At 35.6% G+C, this 22,847-nt stretch overlaps 1 protein-coding gene across 1 annotated transcript; it reads right to left on the bottom strand.

Moving 5' to 3' along the window:
- Window positions 1-622: 622 nt before the first annotated feature.
- LOC136210591 (flavonoid 3'-monooxygenase CYP75B137-like) lies at window positions 623-4,070 on the bottom strand. Its single transcript, XM_066001928.1, has 2 exons — window positions 2,984-4,070; window positions 623-1,372 (listed from the first exon to the last, which is right to left on the bottom strand). The coding sequence occupies exons 1-2, from the start codon at window positions 3,911-3,913 to the stop codon at window positions 752-754; spliced, it is 1,551 nt and encodes a 516-aa protein (XP_065858000.1). The 5' UTR covers window positions 3,914-4,070; the 3' UTR covers window positions 623-751.
- Window positions 4,071-22,847: the final 18,777 nt, after the last annotated feature.

The raw sequence follows: 22,847 nt of genomic DNA, 5'->3' as shown, positions 1-22,847 counted from the left end.
ACGTAGAAAGTGAATGAAAAATATATAGTGATGTTTAAAGAAATGATATGAATAAAGAATAAAGATGACACACATGATTAAGTTAGTAGAGGGATTTAAATGATAAAACAGATTAAACGATTTTAATGGAATAAAAAGTCTATCGTTTAAATGATTTTGTCAAACTAGTACCAATCGCTGATTTTAGTATAGATAGGGAATCATTTCTTAATTTTAAGAGAATATGAATCCCATTGACATCTCATCTATAAATTATGTTGCAAATTCCTACCATGTTATTTGCACTAACAAATGAGCCCGAATTCTTCACTTTGATTATGGTGAAAAACATAAACCTTGTTTTGTAACAAAAAAAATTCAATTAGCATTAATTTTCAAATCGATGAAGCACAAAAAAATAATTTAATTAGACTTAAATTTTATGCTTTAAAAGTAATGTTTTTCTAAGGAATGAGATAGATCAAAACTTAGAAGTTAACATAATGATAAGCACATGAAGGGAAACTTAAATGTTCTTGGTTCAATTTAAAGTTTTTTATTTAAAAAGATATGAACCAACCTGATTAACCGAGACCAGATCAATCTTATCGGTTGGTCTAGTTTTAACTGATTCATTACAAAGTGAAGTAAATAATACTAACAAGAAATTTTATCATAACATGGTTGGATAAATCATAGAAACAGTTCATAATATTTGGACAAATATGACGCATTATAAATACAAATTAGTAATCAATAGAATATAGAAGTTCTAGTGATATAATGTTGGATCAGATAATCTTGGTGTAGGAATAGCAATGAGAGGATTTTTCAACTTCATAACAATCCCAAACTTCTCAGTAAGATCCACATTTTTCCCTTGCGGCGAATTCCAATCAAAAGAATGCAAAAGTGTAGCGAGCGAATACAAATACATCCTTTCAGCCATAGCAATACCTGCACAAATTCTCCTCCCGGACCCGAATGGGAAATAACTAAAATCATTCCCACTGTAATCCCATTTACTGTCTAAAAACCTCTCAGGTTTAAACTCCAATGGATTTTCCCAAATTGAAGGATCTCTATGAATTGCCCAAACATTAACGAAAACTCGAGCACCCTTTGGAATGGTGTAGCCTCCTACGGTGCAAGTTTCGCTTGGGCAATGAGGAACTAACAGAGGGAGTGTTGGATGTAATCGCAATGTTTCTTTCATTATGGCATATAGATAAGGTAATTGGTGTATGTGATTTTCTTCTACAATGTTGTTTTTGCCTATTACTGAATCCAGTTCTTGTTGAGCTTTACTCATAACTTCTGGCTTGTTTATTATTTCTGCCATGGCAAATTCAATTGCATTTGAAGATGTGTCTGTTCCACCTACGATCATATCCTGCAAAACATGGAATATCACTGAGCATTTGATCAACTATTTTTAATACATGAGGCTCTTATTAGACCATTCAATTATGTGTGTGATTTGAACTCCGTTTGAAGAGAGTAAAACCACTAGCATCTCTGTTCCCTTGAAATAAACCATTTAAATTTTAAATTAAATGAATTGTTTTACTTTAAAAGTTATGATAATGCTAGTTTAGGAGTTGAGGTGTTAAATTTATTTTAGGAGCTTAATACATCTCCAGTCCTATTTACTTGTCTAAAAAAGCGAATTAAATTCATATACTTTAACAAAATCTAATTTATCCTTTTGAAATTGTTTAAAGTGGTTTACTGACTCTTTGAAGGGATTAATTGACCCCCTAAAATATATTGATATGTCAATTTGTTTAAAACGTATGCATTTCAACTTGTACAAAATTTTCATTTATTCTGCCACGTGGATTTTAAAATAGAGAATAAAATATTTTCAAAGTATAAGAGATAAGCTTTTTCTTTATTCCTTGATATTATTGATTTGTACTTGAACTTGTTCATGTAATGTAATTTATAAGTATTTTCTATCCAAAAAAAGGACTAGGAGTGTATTAGACCTATTTTAGGAGTTCTTATATTAAGCATGCAATATTTCATGTCACTTGAATGACCTCAATTTACATTTAGAGATATGTATTGTGATCCCCGCTTAATAATTAAAATAGTGGGACACCTTACAATATATATGGGATCCATGTTACAGGTGTCAAAATATATATAAAATGTCATCTATTTGAAATAAAAAACCAAATGCTTCTAATAATTTCTCATATACCTTCTAAACTATTTGTTAAAACATAAGCATTCGTGCGAAAAAAATAAAGTTTAAATCACAATATAAAAGTTAAAACAATAGCTTAATGTATTAAAAATTAATTAATCAATACATAATGTATTAATTTAAAAAATCAGAAACTTAATAACTAAAAATTAAATTCTTTTTGGTTCAAAAAAAATTAAATTCTTTCAAAAAAAACTAAAAGTTAAGTTGATAAAGAATTAAATATGCGTTTCTTTTCTATATATATTATTCCATTAGTGGGTTAAGCTATACTTACTTTGTTTTTGACCAAGTCAGTCTTACTTTGTTTTTTCCACCATTGAATAATGATGAACTTTGACAAAGTAAACTCATCTAATGGTAGAAAAAATAAAGTAAAACTTTATAAAAAACAAAGTAATCATTGAGGTTAGAGCTATGCTTACTTTGTTTTTGACAAAATAAGTTTTTGTTTTTTCGACCATTGGATGGTGATGAACTTTGACAAAGTAAGCTTATCTAATGGTAGAAAAAACAAAGTAAAGCTTACTATGTAGAAAACAAAATAAACATAGAAGACATCATATAACTAATATACTAATAAAATACCTTCTATGGTTACTTTATTTTTGACAAAGTACCTTTACTCAAATATTCACTCAAATGTTCACTCAAATAATATCTGTTTAATTATTAAATTATTTATTCCATCACAACGTGATCGAACAAATATTGAAAAATGTAAAAAAAAAAAAAAATATATATATATATATATATATGCAGAAAAAAAGGAAGAAATAGAAGGAATACCATGAGCAAGGCTTTGAGGTGAGTCATAGTAAAAGGAGTCTTAGCATCTTCTTCCTCTGTAATTTTCAACAAAAACCGCAAAAAATCTTTATTTTCTTCACCATTTCCCCCTGCTGAATCCATCTTCAACCTTTTCTCAATCATTCTCTCAAATATCGCATCAAATTGTTTAGCCAAGCTATCCATCTTCTTTTGCAGCCCTTGCAAATCAAACCGAACCAAACCCGGAAAAAAGTCCGAAACATTCGGACTACCCAAAATCTCAGTCATCCCTGCAACAACTCTCCTGAATTCCTTTCCTAGATTAGCCCTTTCTTCTCCTTGCACTGTTCCCCCCCACAGCATATTAGTTATAACATTTAAAATTGACAAAAATATCTGCTCACCGAAGTCCACCGGCGACCCGGCCTGACTGAACATATAACTCACAGTCCGTCGTACCTCGTGCCGGCGAAGTGAGTAAACGGAGTCCAAGGTAGTATTGCTCAGCATCTTGAGAACGCACACTTTCCTTAGAAGTCTCCACTGCGGTCCATACGGAGTCCAAACGATGTCGTTTCCGCCGTAGGCGGCAGAGCGAGCGACATCAGGTACATCGCGGTTAGCGAAAGTGATGTCGTGATCTTTGAGAACTTCTCGGGCCAGAGATGGAGAGGTTATGATGATGCCAAGCTTGAATCCGAGTCGGAGTTTCAAGATCGGGCCGTACTTACGGGAGAGGGCGGCGAAGTAGGAGTGTAGCTCTGGATCAAGAGACGCGAGGTTTCCGATCAACGGTAGGCCCGGTGGGCCTGGCGGCAGCCGGGAGGCGGCTTTCCTGGAACTGGTATATGTGTAGCAGAGGATTGCAAAAATGGAACAGAAAATTAAAATGAAGATTGAAGGGGAAATAGTGCTGAGATTTTGAAGAAAAGATAAGATTGTGGCCATGATTAGGGGATGAATGTGATGAAGAAGAAGGATAGTTAAAAATATTTATATGTTGAATTGAAGAAGATTAATGTAAGGACAAAAAGGAATTCTCGATTGTGGCTGAAATAGAAACTAAATGGATACCCTTTTTATTTATTATTTATTATTTTTCTAAACTCGATGAAATCAATTGCGTTGCCGTCCTAAAGCCGAATCTTCAAATTATAGTAATACCCTTTCTTCAGTTAATTGCCGTCGCTCTCATTGAGCCTCTGACTGTCCCATTCTAAAGAATCTTTAGCTCTTTGTATTAAGGCTTTGATCCTAAGTTACTTCCATGGCATACACGGCAGCATCGATGTTAAGATTGCGGATCTGGATAGCTATATTTTGGAACCTTTCTACCAATTCCCTAAAGGACTCTTTTGGGTCTTACAATAAAAGCATCCACAATGGGTGAGTTACTTTTTTTTTTTTTTATCACTTCACAAAAATCCTATTTTTTTCAAAAAAAAAAATCTAATACATTCAACCACATTTCCATTATATCCATTTGTATTACTTTTCTACGTAGGTCTCACTTGTCATAAAACTCTTACACATTTCAAATAAATTATTATTTCTATCTATCAAACAATTGATCTAATTTTTTTGATTGGAAGCGGGGGACTGAGACCCGAATCCTGAACATCCCAGCTATGCTGGCACCCCAGAACCCGAGGCCAGGGACCCGAATGAATTAATAAAAAATAAAAAATGAAAGAATACAAAAGGTTCCGCCAAGGGCGTTAAGAAAACCGAAAATTGTCTCTACCTACCAGATCGACTAAGACTAGACTGTTACAGAAAGAAGGATATTCATCCCACCACGTATTTGAGTGGCCAAGTCTAGCGTGATTGGCCAATGCATAAGCGACGCGATTACCCTCCCTCAGCGTATGAGCAACCACAAACCTCATTCCGGATATAATTTGACAGTGAGTCCAATCCTCTTGAAAGATCCATGGAACCGCCTGCGGGTTCCTGAACAGGGACACAACGTAGGTGGAGTCACTTTCCAACCAGAAATTACGCCAGCCTTGAGTCCCTGCTAAACGGATCGCTGTTATTGCAGCTCGAAGTTCCGCCAAATGAACCAGTAGATCTGCCGCAGCAGCAGCAAAACAGCCCAGAACTTGACCAAACTCATTCCTGAAAACTCCGCCGCAGCCTGCAGAAGAGCCCGAAACCGAGGCATCACAGTTAGCCTTTATCCAACCCGTCGGTGGCGGCGTCCATCGAACCGCGATTACTCTCGGAGCGCGCGAGCAGCGAGGCGAGATATTTAAATTATGCAGAATAGCCAGTTCCGTAGCAGAATTCCAAACTATACCAAGACGGAAATGATTAGACCTGCGTATGTTGTCCCAAAGCAGTTTTAAGGCTTGATGAATGCTAGGCTTAATGTCGTTAAACATACACTCATTGCGAAGGTACCAGATCACCCACGACAAGTGAATGACTGCACTAATCCAGAGTACCTTAATCTGCGAACTGAACCGTTGCTTCGCTGCCCACTTAATTAAATCCTTGTACGCACCATCGATGTGTAATCGTCTTCCGAACAGCGATGAGATGCTTTGCCAGAGTGCCTTGGTGAATTTGCACTCGATCAGGATATGCTGTAACGTTTCAAATTGTTCCTCACAAAAGCAGCATCTGGAGACCACTGTTAATCCCCGTTTCTGTAACATGTCATGGGTTGGCAAATAACCCCAGAACGCTCTCCAAGCGCAAAACGAATGTGCAGGTGGAACAAATTTATTCCATAAGAACCGAAACCCTGGATCCGGAGGCATTTCTTCATCGAACCACCTATAGAAGAGCTTGGAGCTGAAGATCCCTTTATCCGCCGGCTTCCATATGCACTGGTCAACCGAGCTAATCCGTCCAACCCGTTCAATCGCAGCCACAGTTTCCTCCGACAAATGGTCCAAATTCTCCCAGTGATCCCCGATCAAAAACTCATCAACCCGTTGCGTTAGCCCTCATTGCAGAGACAGCGGGATGTCTAGCCTGCTTGCAATCATGGGGATGATCCATTCCGATGTCCAGAAGTTGAGGTTAGAGGTAGCCCCTATAAACCACGTACTATGATCCCGTAGTAACCTGTAAGCCGGCTTAATCGAGTTCCATATCGTCGACATTGCCACCTGGGCTTTCAGAATTCCACCCGGAGAGAGGAACCGTGATCGAATCAGCCTTAGCCAAGGAGAGTTCTCCGCTACCAATCCCCAAGCCAGCTTTCCAAGCAAAGCAGTGTTAAATCTTGCTAACTCCTTAATACCAAGGCCACCAACATGCAACGGTTTATAACAAATAAACCATGGCACCGTAACGAGCTTCCGCGAGAGAATACTACCACTCCAGATAAAATTCCGCATCTGCGCAGAGAGTCTTTTCAAGAGACCCTATGGCCATTTGTAAACCGGGAAGGAATGAGTAAGTGATCCTGTAATCACGGAGTTAACCAGGGTAAGCCGTCCAGCCATAGAGAGGGAAGAGCCCATCCAATTAGCAAATTTAGCGGATATCTGATCGCACAAAGCCTCGAGGTGCCATCGCTTTGGTGCCCCCCTGAACAGAGGAACCCCAAGATATCTGAAGGGGAGAGAGCCGATCCTGATACCAGTTACCGCAGCCAGCCGTAGACGTTATTGCGTAGTTACGTAATCACCGAAGAACGATTCCGATTTCTGCCAGTTGACAAGCTGCCCTGATAACAGTCCATAATTTGTGAATATTCCGCCAAGGGCGTTTGCGTTAGCAATCGTGGCTTTGCAGAAAATGATAACATCATCTGCGTAAAGTAAATGTGTAGGAAAAGGAAGCTCCCTGGTATATTGCATCGGCGATAGCAAACAATCCGACACTGAGCTTGATATAAGCTGGCTTAAGTAATCCTTCGCAATCCCAAAGAGGATGGGGGAAAGTGGATCACCCTGACGCACTCCCCGGGAGCAAGCAAAGTAACCCCTTGGTCCTTGTGAGGTCATAATAGATATTCTTGCAGAAGATAACAAGTTTAGAATATAATCCCTGAACTTCAGTGAGAAACCAAACGAGTCTAATACCTCAAGCAGGAAATTCCAATCTAATGTGTCAAAAGCCTTCTTGATGTCGACCTTAAACACCATATTTCCTCCAAAACAACGCTTATTAATACAATTCACCCCTTCTGACGCAACCGCAATGCACTGTTGAACCTTGCGCCCTTGTAGAAAGCCAAATTGGTTATCCGATACAATCCGGCTGGCCACCGGGGCAAGCCTGTCAGCAATAATTTTTTTGATCAACTTGTAACAAAAATTACTCATCACTATAGGTCGAAACTGATTGAGCCGAATAGCGCCTTTCATCTTCGGGATTAGAGCCATCAGACTAGAATTTAATCTCGCGTCAATCAGCCCATTATCAAAGAACCAGCAGACCAAGTTACACACGTCAGAGCCAATAATATCCCAGCATGACTGAAAAAACTGACCTGTGAAGCCATCCGGACCCGGGGCGCTAGAGCCATCCATTGCCATAACAGCAGCTTTGATTTCAGAAGTATCCGGCCGTCTAAGAAGGGATTCATTATCTCCATCAGTGACCAATCGAGGGATCAGTCTGTGAATGTCGGTCAGGTCGGAGGGGCCCATCGGATTTTTAAAGAGATCTTCATAGTATGCAATAACCTTATTTGATATAGTATCAGGATCATTTACCAATTCGCCGTTTACTTCCAGCACCGATATGCCTTTAGAGGCGCGACGTCGCGCCGCCGTTTGGTGAAAGAAGGCATTGTTGCGGTCCCCCACCTCCAACCATCTAACACGGCTACGCTCTTTGAGATAAACTTCCTTCCGGAGCATATGCTCCTCCAAATTGGACTGGGCAATTCTTTCCCTTTCAAGGTTCCCCAGGCTAGAGTCAATTGATAACTCCGTCTGAATTCCCTGCAATTCTCTCTCACAATCTTCAATGTTTTTATCAAGATGTCCAAACCCTGTTTTATTCCAAGAGTGGAGGATAGGCCTGAGACCTCTGAGCTTGTGGCAAATGAGTTGCATAGGAGCTAGTCTAGGGTGCTGGCTGAGCCAATAATCTCTGACCAACTGTCTGAACTCTGGGTGATGCGTCCACATTTTCTGAAAACGAAACCGCTTGAATGACGGGGGTTCCGTCACATAGGAAAAGAGAACTGGATGATGGTTTGAGTGAAGCCTGTTCAAGACCGTGCTATGACAATCCCAATTGATCTAATTATTTCATCATTCAATTTAAATAATTCAACTAATCTATAAATTAGTTAAAAAATAAATATCAATTATATCTATAATTATTTTCCATCGAAATAGTTAATTAAAAAATATAATTAATTGTAAAAATAACATATATCACAAACGATATTTTTTATTGAAATAAAACACAAGAATACAAAACGGAATAAAATACAAGATTTAAAAATGAAAAAATTACATTAAAAGTACGAAACAATGGACGATAAAAAACAATGACATTGGAACACGCAACATATTAAGCAACTGAACCGCTAGGTCTTTGGTTGAGATATCTCGTTCTATGACGTCGCCATATATGCTTAACTAGATCATCAGTTAGCATGGTATGTGTCGCTCTATTGCAAATTGCCAACTTCTGTCTAACTAAGTTTTCGAAAACAATTGGAGGGTTTCCTAGTGCAGCGCCTTCAATGACTTCCGCTTCAAAAATTTCAGGAGGATAGTTCCTACAATACGTGTTTCACTCGTCTTCAACACTCATATTATGTAGTATAATGCAAGCTTCCATTATATCATGAAGTTTTCTTTGTTCACACAGTCTAGCAGGTCCACGAACAATGTTAAAACGGGCCTGAAGTACACCGAAAGCCCGTTCCACATCCTTCCTAGCAGAGTTATGCATTGTTTCGGATTAATAGCATGTGGAAAGTTTTTCACAAATGTAGCCCATTCTGGATATATACCATCAACGAGGTAGTACCCCATGTTGTACATCTTACCATTAACCATGTAATCCTTTAGTGGAGATTTTCCTTCTATCTTATCTAAAGAATGCATGCCATATCCAAAGATCTTGTGAAGCAACAGCTTCAAGTATAATTGTAGGCACACATTGATCCCCTCGGGTGTATTGTCATTGCCACCTAATAGGACAATACTTCCAAGGCCAGTGCATGCAATCAAGACTCCCAAGCATACCTGGAAACCCATGGATATCCTCGTGCATAGAGAATAAGCGTTTAACGTCATCAGCATTTGGCCTACGCATATAAATTGCTCCGAAAACCTCAATGATGGCCCGACAGAATTTTGATAGACATTCTAATATTGTGGTTTCAGCAATCCTGATGTACTCATCTTCACGATCAGCAGCCTCTCCATAAGCTAGCATACGTAATGTTGCAGTGCATTTTTGAATGGGTGTGAATCCCATCCTCCCTAATGCATCAACCCTCTGTGCAAAATAGACTGTATGGTTGTTGAGCGATTTCCGCAAGTGCACGGTATACGCTTGTAGTAATAAAAGATATCGATCCCACAGGGAACGTTTTTTAACAAAACTTATTTACAATCGGTTAAATTTACTTTTAGGTTTATGTTATGGAAAAATCGTTTAATCGGTTTTGGTTTTGAAATTGCTAGAATGAGAATTAGATTAGAGTATGATAACGTTAGAAAAATGTTCTGATTTAAGAATGAATTTGCAAGATAGGAACGTTTAGTACTTTTTAGAAAAGTAAACAGATGTATTTGTTTGCATTAAGCAAAGAAAACAACTTTAAACTTTGTACAAATTATAAAGATGAAATAAATGACGGAACCTCTAATTAATTGGCTTCGAACATGACAAAACCCTATCCGGGATAATTGCCCTTAATCAAATTAAAACTCTTTCGAGATAATAATTTGCCTAAGTGTTCAACAAAGTTTCCTTGTAAAGATTTTGAATTAAATACGTTTTAATGAAAACACCAGCAGTCACTTTAGTGGATTGGTTACCATAAGTACTGCATAAAAATCTATCGAATAGAACGGACTTTATTAGATGAAATATAAATTGATACAAGTTTACAGAGAACATGGAGCATGGAAACATTCGACGGCTTGCAAGTGAACGGGTTGTCAATCCTTTCCTTGGGTTTCGTTAGAGTTTGTCAGGCTCCGGGGCGGATCCTCTACCCAATCTTCTCGTTGAATCTTCGTAATAGAGACTGGGTCGGTCTACTACCAAAATGAAAACTAAACTGGAACAATGTCTAAACGCTACTGAACTTATTATTATTGAATAAACAATGTGTGTACAGCATATTGCTTTTTACAGAAATGAAATCTAATCTCTGACTCATTTCTGAGTCAGAGTTTCTGCATAACTCTTGCACTAATCTTAAAATCTAACTCTCTCTATATATCATTCAACTCTCAAATCAACTCTTTATTTATAGATGTTGAAGAGCCTTGATTGAAGTGTCGTGTCCGTTGTGAAGAGATGTATCCGTTGTGAAGAGACATTTCTATCCACCCGAACGAACGCGTTTCTTGGATTTTAAACATGTGTTCATTGTACTTGGCGGAATTTCTGCTCTTACCGAGAATGGAAATTCTCTGCCGAGAATGAGGAACTGATTTTTCAGCCTTCGGACGAAAGGGCGTGTTGCGACCGAGAATTTGAGATTGTCGGTTGCGGCCCCAAATTCTCTACCGAGAATTTCGGATTCTCTATCGAAAATTTGCATTTTTCTCTGTTTCTAACTTCGTCTTTGTCCTCGTTTTTGGTGTAATTGATCTTTGTCATTTTTGACTCCTTTTGTAGGGTTTTTCTTCTGTTTTTGAGCTCTTTTTGTTCTTATTTGGATTTTACCAAATATTTATGTACCTTACAAGAAAGAAACATATTCGAGAGTAAAAGCATTCTAAACAGTTATAAATAGCATAAATTCGTAGCAATATTGATGTAATTAACGATGATATTTTAGGTATATTTTGGGCTTAACAATGGTTCTCCAATGATTAGACTATACGCATGAACAATGGTCTACTCATCCGAAACCTTCTTCGAAACATTTGGTCGTCGTATACTGGTGCATCAGCAAAGTAATCTCTATATAAACGTTCAGCTCCTTCTTCACGATTACAGTTGATATGTCTTCTATGATGAATTGGTGCCAATGGTTCGACAATTTCTTGTACGATAGCTTGCTCAATATGATCATCTGTTTCATACCACAAATTTGCAAAAGTTGCTTGTTGACTCTAAAAGAAGTTATCGTAATTGAAATTGGACATTTTGTAAGGTGTTTGTTAAGAAATAGATGAGTATTTTGTATTGAGAAAATTCATATGACTTGTTGCAATTTATAGATGTAATAATTCTGTTGATAGCACATGGGATAGTGGGTTTTGTAATGATTCTGTAGATAGCACGTGAGATAGTGGGTTCTGTAATGATTCTGTAGATAGCACATTTGATAGTATGTTCTGTAATAATTCTGTAGATAGCACATGTGATAGTGGGTTTTGTAATGATTCTGTAGATAGCATATGGGATAGTGGGTTCTGTAATAATTCTGTAGATAGCACATGGGATAGTGGGTTCTGTAATGATTCTGTAGATAGCATATGGGATAGTGGGTTTTGTAATGATTCTGTAGATAGCACATGGGATACTGGGTTCTGTAATGATTCTGTAGATAGCACATGGGATAGTGGGTTCTGTAATGATTCTGTAGATAGCACATGGGATACTGGGTTTTGTAATGATTCTGTAGATATCACATGGGATAGTGGGTTCTGTAATGATTCTGTAGATAGCATATGGGATAGTGGGTTCTGTAATGATTCTGTAGATAGCATATGGGATAGTGGGTTCTGTAATGATTCTGTAGATAGCACATGAGATAGTGGGTTCTGTAAAAACGGGTCTAGACTTTTATGCTTTCTATAAGACCCACACATCTCAGCCTCCATTATCACCCATTTGTGAAAATGGATCCATCTAACTTCCCTATGGAATATAGCATCATCACAACCCTCAATCAGTCTGAGTGTACTCAAAAGATGATTAAATATCAATATGATGTTGTCCGCTCTTACAGACAAACATTTATTCAACCAGAAATGTTTCATCCCGATTTCCCGTTTATGTCTTGTTTCAAACTTCCAATAAGGGGAGAGTGCCCCAGGAGCTCAATGCACATGTGTTGGTTCTTATGCTACATGCATTACATACCAATGGAATTTTCTTTATCTGAATGGTGTGACGGTCTATGTGGAGGTACTATTCCTGCAAACGTACAAACATTTATGAAATGGTTTATGCCACTTGATGCATGGAATGCGTATTTTTCTCGATTGGTGTTTGAAAACACGAGAGTTTTTAGAGCAAACTATACACAAAGGAAAAATATTTCTGTAATATTTTTTCTCAAATTGACACCGTCTACTGCATTTCATGAGCTTCATGATGCTTATCCAACTTCTTTATGTGCAAATTGGCAATCTCTTCGTGGTGCATCTATTTCTCTCCAACGAGCAAGTGCGCAGAAAAACAACTGCATTGAAGTGTGGGGACGTGCTGAAACACCATGGGCAAGTCTTCCTTCTGATTATATCGATACAATCCATGAAGCTGTAGAGATTTTTGAGACCGAGCAGTCTATTAGGATTGATATGAGGGATTAATGTAGTTTTTAGTTTATGTTTTGTTTTTAAAAAATGTGTTTTTTAGTTTTAAGTGTTGTTTTGAAAAATATGTTTTTTAGTTTATGTGTTGTTGTATTGAAATAATGTGTTTTAAAAAAATGTGGTTTTTAGTTTAAGTGTTGTTTTGAAAAATGTGTTTTTTAGTTTATGTGTTGTTGTATTGAAATAATACTAAAATACAATTAAAAAATACAGTTAATATATTTATAATAATATTTACAAACTAAAAGAGATGATACCGTTTTATATATACATATATATTTTCCCGTTGGGCTAGGTCCGTAAAAAAAATATATACATATATATTTAATTAATTTTATTTTTAAATTAATATATTTGCAACGAGATACATATATATCAAATTCACTATTTTTTTTCATCTTCTCTACATATCACCGCTTGCTTTTCCATTTTTTTTAAAAAAAATAAATCTGATCAGTCCACTAACACGATTAAAAAAATACAATTTAAAAAAAATACAACGCAAACTAACACGATTAAGATAATATATCTGAGTATTTCTTCATGAGGTAGGAGCACATAGTATCATATATTTTTTTTTTGTTCTTCATCCATTCCGGCTGAACCCTTATTGATAAATTCAAAATCTCTTTGCAGCATAATATGGTCATTTTGCTGTGCCACTACCTTCGCCGCTGCAATTTTTTCACTATGCATTTTTTAACACACGATAGATCATCACTGTTGGCGGACGATGTTGCCTTCTGTTTGCCTTTGTCTTTAACCGCCGCCTTAATTTCCGATGGTCGTTCACGTTTCTCTTCTGTTTCAGCAATCTCTTCACCTCCAAAGGTTCCCCAATTTGAAAGAATATAGTTCCGCCATTTAGGTTCGTGGGATAAAACCCGCCAACAATGGATATAGTTGAATGTCGTGTTCCACTTCGCTCGGTATAGAGTTCGCGCATGTCCAACGCGTTCCGAATCCCCTTTTCCTCTCAATTGCAAATTCTGCACTTTCATAAATGAGCCAACAAATCTATTTGTTTCTCTACTTATTCGTAAAAATTTATTCTTACCCTTACCGCTTGTGATTGCTTCCGAATTTCTGGGCCTCCCTTCGTTCAACACATTGCTTATTCGAGTCTAGAATTTTCTTTCCTTCTGAGCCGAACCAACAACATTATCTATAGAAATTGATAAAAAAAGCATTTACATAATAAGTCTTCTAATTCATGCGCCCATTTGTACTGTTTCTGCTTCTTTTTTGGCTCGACAACAGGTTCATCGAGAAGTGTTTCGTCAATCTCTTCTCTTGCTTCTTCTTCTTCTTCGTTGTCGTCTTCATCATTAAGATCGACAACACCCCGATTTGGTGAGTCAAGATTTGGCGACTGTGATCCGAAAAATGAACTTCTTGAACTGTTGAATGAAAGATACGGATCCGTATAACCCGAATTTTGTAGGTGAAAGTTCATCGGTTGACTATCGTTATATTGGATCATATTGGCGTCATGAATATCGCGATGGTAGAAGTTTTGAGGGTTTGGCACAAAATGACCGTAATTTTGAGAAAATCCGCGTTGTGGAGATCTCCTCATGGGAGATATTTACATATTCGAAGTATTTCGGTTTGGCATTTGGAAAGGATTAGGGTGTTGCAAATCAGAATATAGATTTTTCTGCAAGGATTTTTGGCTACGTTGACGTTTATCCATACCTCTAAATATGCAAAATGTAGTATTTAGGTGTATTTTTTGGTTGTGTAAAGAATTTGGGTCATATAAAATATAAATGGGTTGGATATTTATAATGAATTTTTCAAAAATAGTTGTTACAATATTACTATTATATATATATATATATATAATTATTTTTTTTTAAATTCAAATACAATGCAACGGATATATAAAAATAAGTTTAATATTCAGATTTCATTTCAAATCACAATGGATGGCACCGCTTTTCCGTTTTTTTAAATAAAATAAATAAAAGTGGATCAGTCCACAATTGCGACTGAGACGTGCCTTATGCGCGTGTGTATCACACGCGCCAGCTGAGGCGCGATCTCAGCCGCCTAGATGGACGTGGACCACAAATAAAAAATTTTCGTTCACTCTCACCAATCCGTATCACAATTGTGATACACATTTTCTCTCTCCTCACTTGATCCTCTCCCTCACAATGCAGTGATTCACCTAATTGTATGCATTACCTGTCAGATTGAACAATCTAATAGATACACTTGCACATATCAGTAAAATGCCACATAATGACATTTGTAGGCCGCATTCATTTCTAGTACTCCTTGGAAATTTTTGACATGGATCGTGGGATTTCCGGACCTGTTATACTTTTCCAATAAGAGATATTTAAACCCTCGAGGTAATCATTTTCTCCGAAGGTGTGGGAAAAGTGAGAGCTAGTATTGGTCACCTTCAACATTAGGACATTTGCACCCGAATTTCCAAAATAACTCCCATTTGGATGAGCTCTTCCATCTATCTTGGGCTTATGGCTATATGCGTTGTTGGAGGATGTGCTTTTAGGTTTTGGTCGTCTATCCTTATGGGACCTAGGAACAGTTGTTTTCTTCTCTAGTAATTGTACTTTATAGAGCAAGACCGCACAAAGATTTTTTTTTTTTTGCTTCTACTACACAAGGACTCAGATTCACTTGAGGACCACTGAGTTTTGCACTTGCATATCAGTGATTTTGAAGGACTTGGATTTTTTTTGTATGATTTTTCCTATCTGATAAGCATTTGGCCCGTTCATCCTTCTATGGCAGACGATGGGGGGGAGAGGGTGGGAGTAATCTTTCTTGAAGGAGTCTTTGCAACTGCTCTAGCAATGGGGGGAGGACAATGACATGAATCGATTACTTTGATCTCTACAAGGGATTTTCTGCTTGTTGATAGTCCGTCAACATTTGCCCTCTTTGTGGTATTCCTAATATATGTTCCTCTCTGTATATAGTTGCATCCCAACCCTGCAAGTGTAAGCTTGAAGTGAAGATTAATGAGATGATTTAGGCATCAAAACATGCTTAATAGTTTACTTTCTTGATTTGTATTCCTCTTGATGGAATAGATCATGGAATCTTTATTTTTTGCCAACCTAATGTCCTCTTCTATCACACTTATTTTTTCTTACAGCTCGACCATCATTGTTGCATGCTTGTTGGTAGCTTGATGAACAGTGCACATGGTATAAAGGAGTTTCTTAGTGAAGCATTCCATAAATTCTCTATTGGAAGGTTCAAGAGACCCCAAGCATTCGCTAATATGTCGGTTGGCGTCCGAGGTTATCTAGAGAAATTTTAATGGGTTGTTCCTGGCATCATAGAATGTCCCATGTTAGTGCAGGATACTGGGGTTAGTTGTGTTTCCTTAATGATCCATGTAGTGGCGGAGCCAGGATTTCATATCCGGGGGCTAATTTTATCCCTACGGGTCAGATTAATTTTGTAGAGTCCAGCCTGTTAACGCTGGGCAAATTTTTTTTAACCTCCAACATGATAAAACTATTTCATTTTAGTGTGTTCACTAAAAAATTAAAAGTGTCTAATGTGAAACGCTTAGACATATTTAATTTTATATAAGTTTAACGTTAGGTTCCTAAATTAACACTCCTAAACAAGTATATTATTCTTTATTAATTGAATATTTACATTGATATTTTGATTATTGGAAAAAATTAAAAATTAATTAATAATGATGAAAAAAGATAACTAAATTAGGTAATAACATTGACAATTTAATTTAAGAAAAAAATATAATTAGATAAAAATAATGATGGAAAAAAATAATAAAATTTAATATTCACATTTTGACTTAAAGAGGATTTAAAGGAAAAAATTATAATCGGATAAAAACAAATTTTGATTTAAAGGGAAAAATTACAATGGGATAAAATTATAATTGGATAGACACATTTTGAGGATTTAATTGAAAAAACAGAATAGACACACATTTTGGGGATTTAAGAGAAAAAATCAAGCTGGGTCGAACCTATAACCCCCTTAAAAGTGAAAAGTCTTAATTACTACATAAAACATCCTTGTCATCTTAATTTTGTGTTACATATTCACGTCCTAATAATTTGAATGAGGTAAGAAATCAATTTCTTGTATTTCTCATTAAAGGAAAAAATAGTAACTAACTATTACATTTATACTTAAATGCTAGGTGTGCTAATCAAGTAAACTTAATGGGCAAAGAAAATAAGGACAAGTGTTCTAATCATGGCCATTAATCACAATCCTTGTGATGAATGGTGGTGATGCTCTTGTGGAGGATTTGAGTGTGGTTGATCCCATTGTAAACAGATGGAGCCCTTCTAGAATCTACCATCATGACGAAAAGATGAAACTGCCCCTAGCCTTTGCGCAAAGACTAAAACACCCTTGGATAGATGAAAGGGTTAGCGTGTTATGACTATATGTATTGGAAGCATTTGTACTTGAGTAATCTTATCTTCTTCTTGGACTTGAGAATCGAGAAAGGAAAAGAAACCGAAGAGATTATTTCTTCTTCTCCAATGTTCGAACCTCTCTTCTTTCTCTGTAACAAACCTTTCCCTGTTTCCATTAATATAAGACGTCCTATATTATAAGTACTAAGTAATTTAATTTTCTTGGGGGACTACTCGAGACTGAAGCACTGTTCCTTAGAGGTTCCAAGCTCCGGGCTGTCTCCGCCCCTGGACCCATATGGTCGTCTAGTTAGTTCGATTCACGCTCACCGCACCAATTTGATACAAGAAAATCTGCGAAATAGTTTTTTTAGTGCTTGGGATAAGATAACAAGATGATCAACACGAGTCCGTTGATCGGCGACCACACTCTGATATCTAAATTAGTAGAGTTTAGACATAATATAAAGTAATTAAAAATAATTGCAATAGATATATGTATATACATTTTTAGGTAGTTTGCATTATACCTGACTTGAGGTTCCTTAATTCTAGACTAGATTGGTGAGTTATAATCCGATGTGGATTTATTTGTTTTCCATTGGTCCATGTCTGCAAAAGGATTTTATTCCTATTTAGTTCAATCTGATGAGGGCGAGCATTGGCGCAACGGTAAACGTTGTTGTCGTGTGACAAAGAGGTCACGGGTTCGAGTCTTAGAAGCGGCCTCTTGCCAAATAAATTGGCAGGGGAAGGCTTGCCCCAGTACATCCTTGTGGTGGGACCCCTCCCTGGACCCTCGCTCAGCGGGGACGCGTAGTGCATCGGGCCGCCCTTTAGTTCAATCTGATGGCTTCCGCTAATCCGGGCATCTCTATTAACCTAAGATGATGACACGTACATATTGATATTAATATCACTAGTTTAATTACGTGCATGATCAGTTGAAATATCATTGAGGGCTTAAAAAATATCACGTTTCAAGTTTAAGTGTTAAAATATTGTTACATATCAATGAGATAACGATTCCGTTAAGTATTCATACGAATTGGGTGAAATTTCATCAAATAAGATAAGTCAATGACCAAATGTGACCAAATAATAGGTCAAGGGCCAAATTACATAATTTTAAATAGTTCATGGGCTAAATAATGTTTTAAGCCTTCAGTAGTGTGTCTAGTGTATTTATGTGCTTTTGCGATGGATTTATTTGTTTTTCAATAAAGTTTGGTTTTTTTAATGCGTTGTAATGGAACTTGCCTTTGTACAAGATAGAATTTTGGGAGGTTGAAGAAAGTCTGCAATGTTTTTAAGGCCTAATACATCATCAGCTCATTGACTTGTTCATAATAGTAGATTGACTCTCAGAACTTTACAAGTATCTTACCAGCTTCTTAAACTTGTTTATTTCGTATCACCAGTTTCCTAAACTTGTCCATAAAAATTTATTAGCTTCCTGAACTTTGTAAATGTCTCACCAGCTACCTAAACTTACTTATTCTGTAACAACTAAATACAAACAGCATAATACTAACTCGGATTAAGGTGCAAAAATACCCCTAACGTTTTGGGTCAGGGGTAATTTTACTCCTAACGTCTAAAATGATGCAATTTTACCCCTAACATTAGTAGTCAATAGCAAATTTACAAATTTGGTGAATTTTTTAAACCTTTTTTGTCCAATTCGTACAAAAGTCAGTATATTTTTTTATTTTTTTCACATCCCAACATATTTTTGTAATTTGTTACTGATAAAAATGACGCACATGTGAAGTATAGATGACAAGATTCATGATCGAGAAGACAATTTGATGAATTATTTCTAAAATTAACCCAATTTATCAATGTCAAAGGTAAAATTGCTCTTGCCTTTCAACGTTAGGGTAAAATTACTCCTGACCCAAAACGTTAGGGGTATTTTTGCACCTTAATCCGAGTTAGTATTATGGTTTTTGTATTTAGTTGTTACAGAATAAGCAAGTTTAGGGAGTTGGTGAGACACTTGCAAAATTCAGTGAGCTAATTAATTTTTATGGACAAGTTTAGGGAGCTGGTGATACGAAATAATCAAGTTTAGGAAGCTATTCAGACACTTGTAAAATTCAGAAAATCAATCTATCATTATGGACAAATTCAGGGAGCTGATGATGTTTTAAGCGCATTTTTAATTTGTTTTCTCTTTTTAATATGAAAAAGGACAGTTTCATCAATATAATAAAACACAAATTAAAAGACCAAAAAAGTCTAAGATAATGACAGCTATTTCTCAAACCCTACCTTATTTATATAGTCTTTATATTTATTGGAGTCAATTAGATATGTTCACGGCCTGGATATCCACAGACCCGCCTGGATCCGTGTCTTTTAGATCGGGTTTGAGTATGAAAATTTGTCTCTAGATCCAGTTTGGCCCAAATCCGTTAAAATCCGTCTTTTTTTTTGCACAGGTTTGGGATTTATAGAAATAGCATGGCCCGATCCAGTCTAGCGCCTATTGATATTAATTAATAAAATTTATATATTAATATTTAGTTGTTGTGTTTTACATAGGCTGAGTTTGAGATTTGAATTTTGAGCCCGAGCCCGAGCCGATTTAATTAACAGTGGGATGGGATGGACTTGGATTAAGAATTTGTAGACAAAAGCCTGCTGGTCCGGTCCATGAACAAGTCTAAAGTCAATATATATATATATATATATATTGAGTCAGTAAATTAATATTAGGATAAATTATATAAAAAAACTTCTACTTTTTCATGATTGTCAAATTGGTACCTAAAACAAAAATTGTACAAACGAATCTTTTTCATTCTGTTAAAAACGATAATTTTTTAGTTTGATACTATAAAAATGACTGTTACAAAATAAAAAATTACATGAATTAAGGTTATTTAGTACCATATTTACTATGGAACCAAATTTTTTTTTAGAATAATCATTTTTGGAGTTCTTTCTATAAAACATTCAGTTTCTCTTTACTCGCCAAACAACACCTAAATAACCTTAAAATTAAAAAGTTAAAATTGCTTAGAATATCATAAAGCTTTGAATTTTTCAATTTTGATGTCGTCAACGCTCATTTTAATTATTGTTTTTAGTAAAACGAAAAACCTTAGTCATTTCCGTTAGCAACGTGAAAACCATTTAGATTAAAAAAAAAATTAGATACCAGTCTGAAAATACGTGAAAGTATAAAGTTTTTTTTTACTTACTCACAAAATATATATATATATATATATATATATATATATATATATAAAATAATTATTAAACTGTTAGATACTTTTGAAATTAATTTCAACCTTGATTGATTTATTTATTTATTTTATTTTTTTAATATCAAAACTTTAACCATTTTTATGGAATTATTTAATTATTATTTTTTTGGTAAGAGTTTTAATTATTAAATATATGTAATTTCAATTATATTTATTAATTGGAATTGATTTATATAATTAAAAAACTAGCTTGCTTAGTATACTACAATTGATGTTAACTTTTAAGGGTTCACATAGTCGATTAATCAGTTCACTAAATCAAATTTAGTCAGTCGATTATTTTTGGTTTTTAGAAAACATTAACCATACATTAGTCTATTAGTTTTAGTTAATCATTAATCGGTTAGTTAATTATTCCGATCGGTTAACCTTTATATCAGTTTTGAATCATTAAAAAAATATATAAAATAAAGAAATTATGTTCCACACCATGAATAAATGTCATCCATTCTCTACAAATTTGTCACATAACAGATACCCAATCAAAATATTCATACCTTCGGGCGTGAGTTTCATCCGTGTACGGATCCAGGATTTGAGGGAAGGGGGCAAAACTCTATATAAAAAAAAATTTAGACAAAATTCTAGATATGTACTCTCTTCGAACACGATCCCTAAAATTAACATCAAATTCTTCAATCTGTTTTCTTAGTCCAGGATCACTAACTATATCATTTGGATTAAACTCAGCACTAGGATTTGAATTGAGAAGTATTTGTGCATTAGGACTACTACTGCTAGATAATTCATTAACCGAACATCATGCTCTTTTAAACACAAATTTGTCCATTAACCTACATAAATGAATAATGTCAAATCAATTTAATCAATAATGCCAAATCAATTCAATCAATATTGCCAAAAAAAAAAAAAAAATTCAATCAATTTGTCCATTAACCTAAAATTAAGAATAAACTATCAATCAATTCAATCAATTTATCCATTAACCTAAAATTAAAATTAAAGGGCAAAAGTTAACTAACCTGAAATTGATGAGGTGTTGTTGGATTGGAGATGGTGGCCGGCCGGCCGGAGAAAGAAGACAGCCGGACGGAGAAGGAAGACGGCCGGCTTGGAGGAGGAGAGGAGGGAAGGAGCGTCGCTTGCTTTGCTGCTGTCGTCTCGTCTTGTCGATGATATCGATTGAAATTGAGTCGCACACCTGCTGCCCTGCGATCAGGGCCGGCCCTGAGCTATGAAACGCGGGGCGCCCGCCCAGGGCCCATAACATTAAGGGGCCCAAAAAATTATTTTAGATTGTACATATATAAAACCGAGATGTATAAGTAACATAAAAATGAATTGGTTTAGTTGGTATAAGTAAGGGGCTTATGATTCTAATTAAGCTTGTGGTTGGAGGTTCAAACCTCATCTTTCTCATTTTTATTATTGTCAAATATTTTTCTCTTCCCACCCCATTTTATCATTATCATTTTTTTGTTTTGTTAAATCAAAATTATCAATTTATTTATGTATTCAATAAGAGAAATAACCATTTAATCTTTTCTAAAAAAAATTTATTATCTCATTTCAAATTTTTTCTTAAATTTAATTGTCAATATACATACTACTTTGTAAAAAAAACAAATTAAGCATAGCCTCTACCTGAAAAATAATATATTTATAACAAATAGCATAATTAAACTCTGAACTTTGGCTGCTTTAAGGATTAAGCCCCTGATCATTTATTTTTCCACATTGAATCCTTGATCATTGATTTTATTATGGATAGACTCTTATTTAACTTTAGAATCGTCAAATCGATATTCTCATCTCCTAAACTCGACGGAAAAGTTAAATAAGAGTCAAATCCATAACAAAATCAATGATAAAGGGCTCAATGTGAAAAAATAATCGATCAGGAGTTTAATCCTTAAAACAGCCGAAGTTCGGAGTTTAATTATATTGTTTGCCTATATTTATTTACTTTTTCAATTTTACATGACATAAATGCTTGTTATTTTAGTATATAAATAATTCTACTTAGTAGTCGAAACTACTGCACTACCAATTTAGCTTTTATGTAGAAAATATTGCAATTTTAAATAACCTTTACGAGTTGGTGCAATTTCAAACCTAGTTGATTAAAAATGAGTTCTTTTCATTGACATGAAATGTGCAACTTCAACCATATTGAGTGACCAGAACAGTGGAGGTTGGAGCGAGGATAGAACAAGAAATTACATATAAAAAACCTCATTTCTGTCAATTAAGCTCGAAACTATACCAATTGATAAACGTTAGGTTTAAAATTGCACTATTTTATGTATAAACGCTGATTGCTCTCTCCTAATAACCATATGACTAAATTTGTACCTTATCTTTTATAATAATAATAAAAATCATCTGGCCTACAACTAAAAAAAAAAGTAGAATGAATATATGGGGGCCCAAATTATCATCTCACCCCGGGCCTCTAAAAGGTCAGGAACGGCCCTGCCTGCGATACTGCTGCTTTTGTAAATTAAAAAACACAAATCAAAACCACGGTTCTATCTGTATAGGCAAGCATACCAAGCCAATCTTCCACAAAAAGTGCTTCATCTGCTGGGGT

Source organism: Euphorbia lathyris, chromosome 1 (assembly GCF_963576675.1).
Source record: "Euphorbia lathyris chromosome 1, ddEupLath1.1, whole genome shotgun sequence".
Lineage (NCBI taxonomy): Eukaryota > Viridiplantae > Streptophyta > Magnoliopsida > Malpighiales > Euphorbiaceae > Euphorbia > Euphorbia lathyris.
Note: the sequence above shows the minus strand (reverse complement) of the source record. Positions and strands in the feature narration are given on the sequence as shown.

What these genes read in the sequence shown, in the direction of transcription:
- LOC136210591 (XM_066001928.1), bottom strand. Translation starts at nt 3,913, where the DNA reads ATGGCCACAATCTTATCTTTTCTTCAAAATCTCAGCACTATTTCCCCT. An exon ending in ACCTCAAAGCCTTGCTCATG is followed by an intron (nt 1,373 to 2,983) that starts GTATTCCTTCTA and finishes CATGTTTTGCAG; the next exon opens with GATATGATCGTAGGTGGAAC.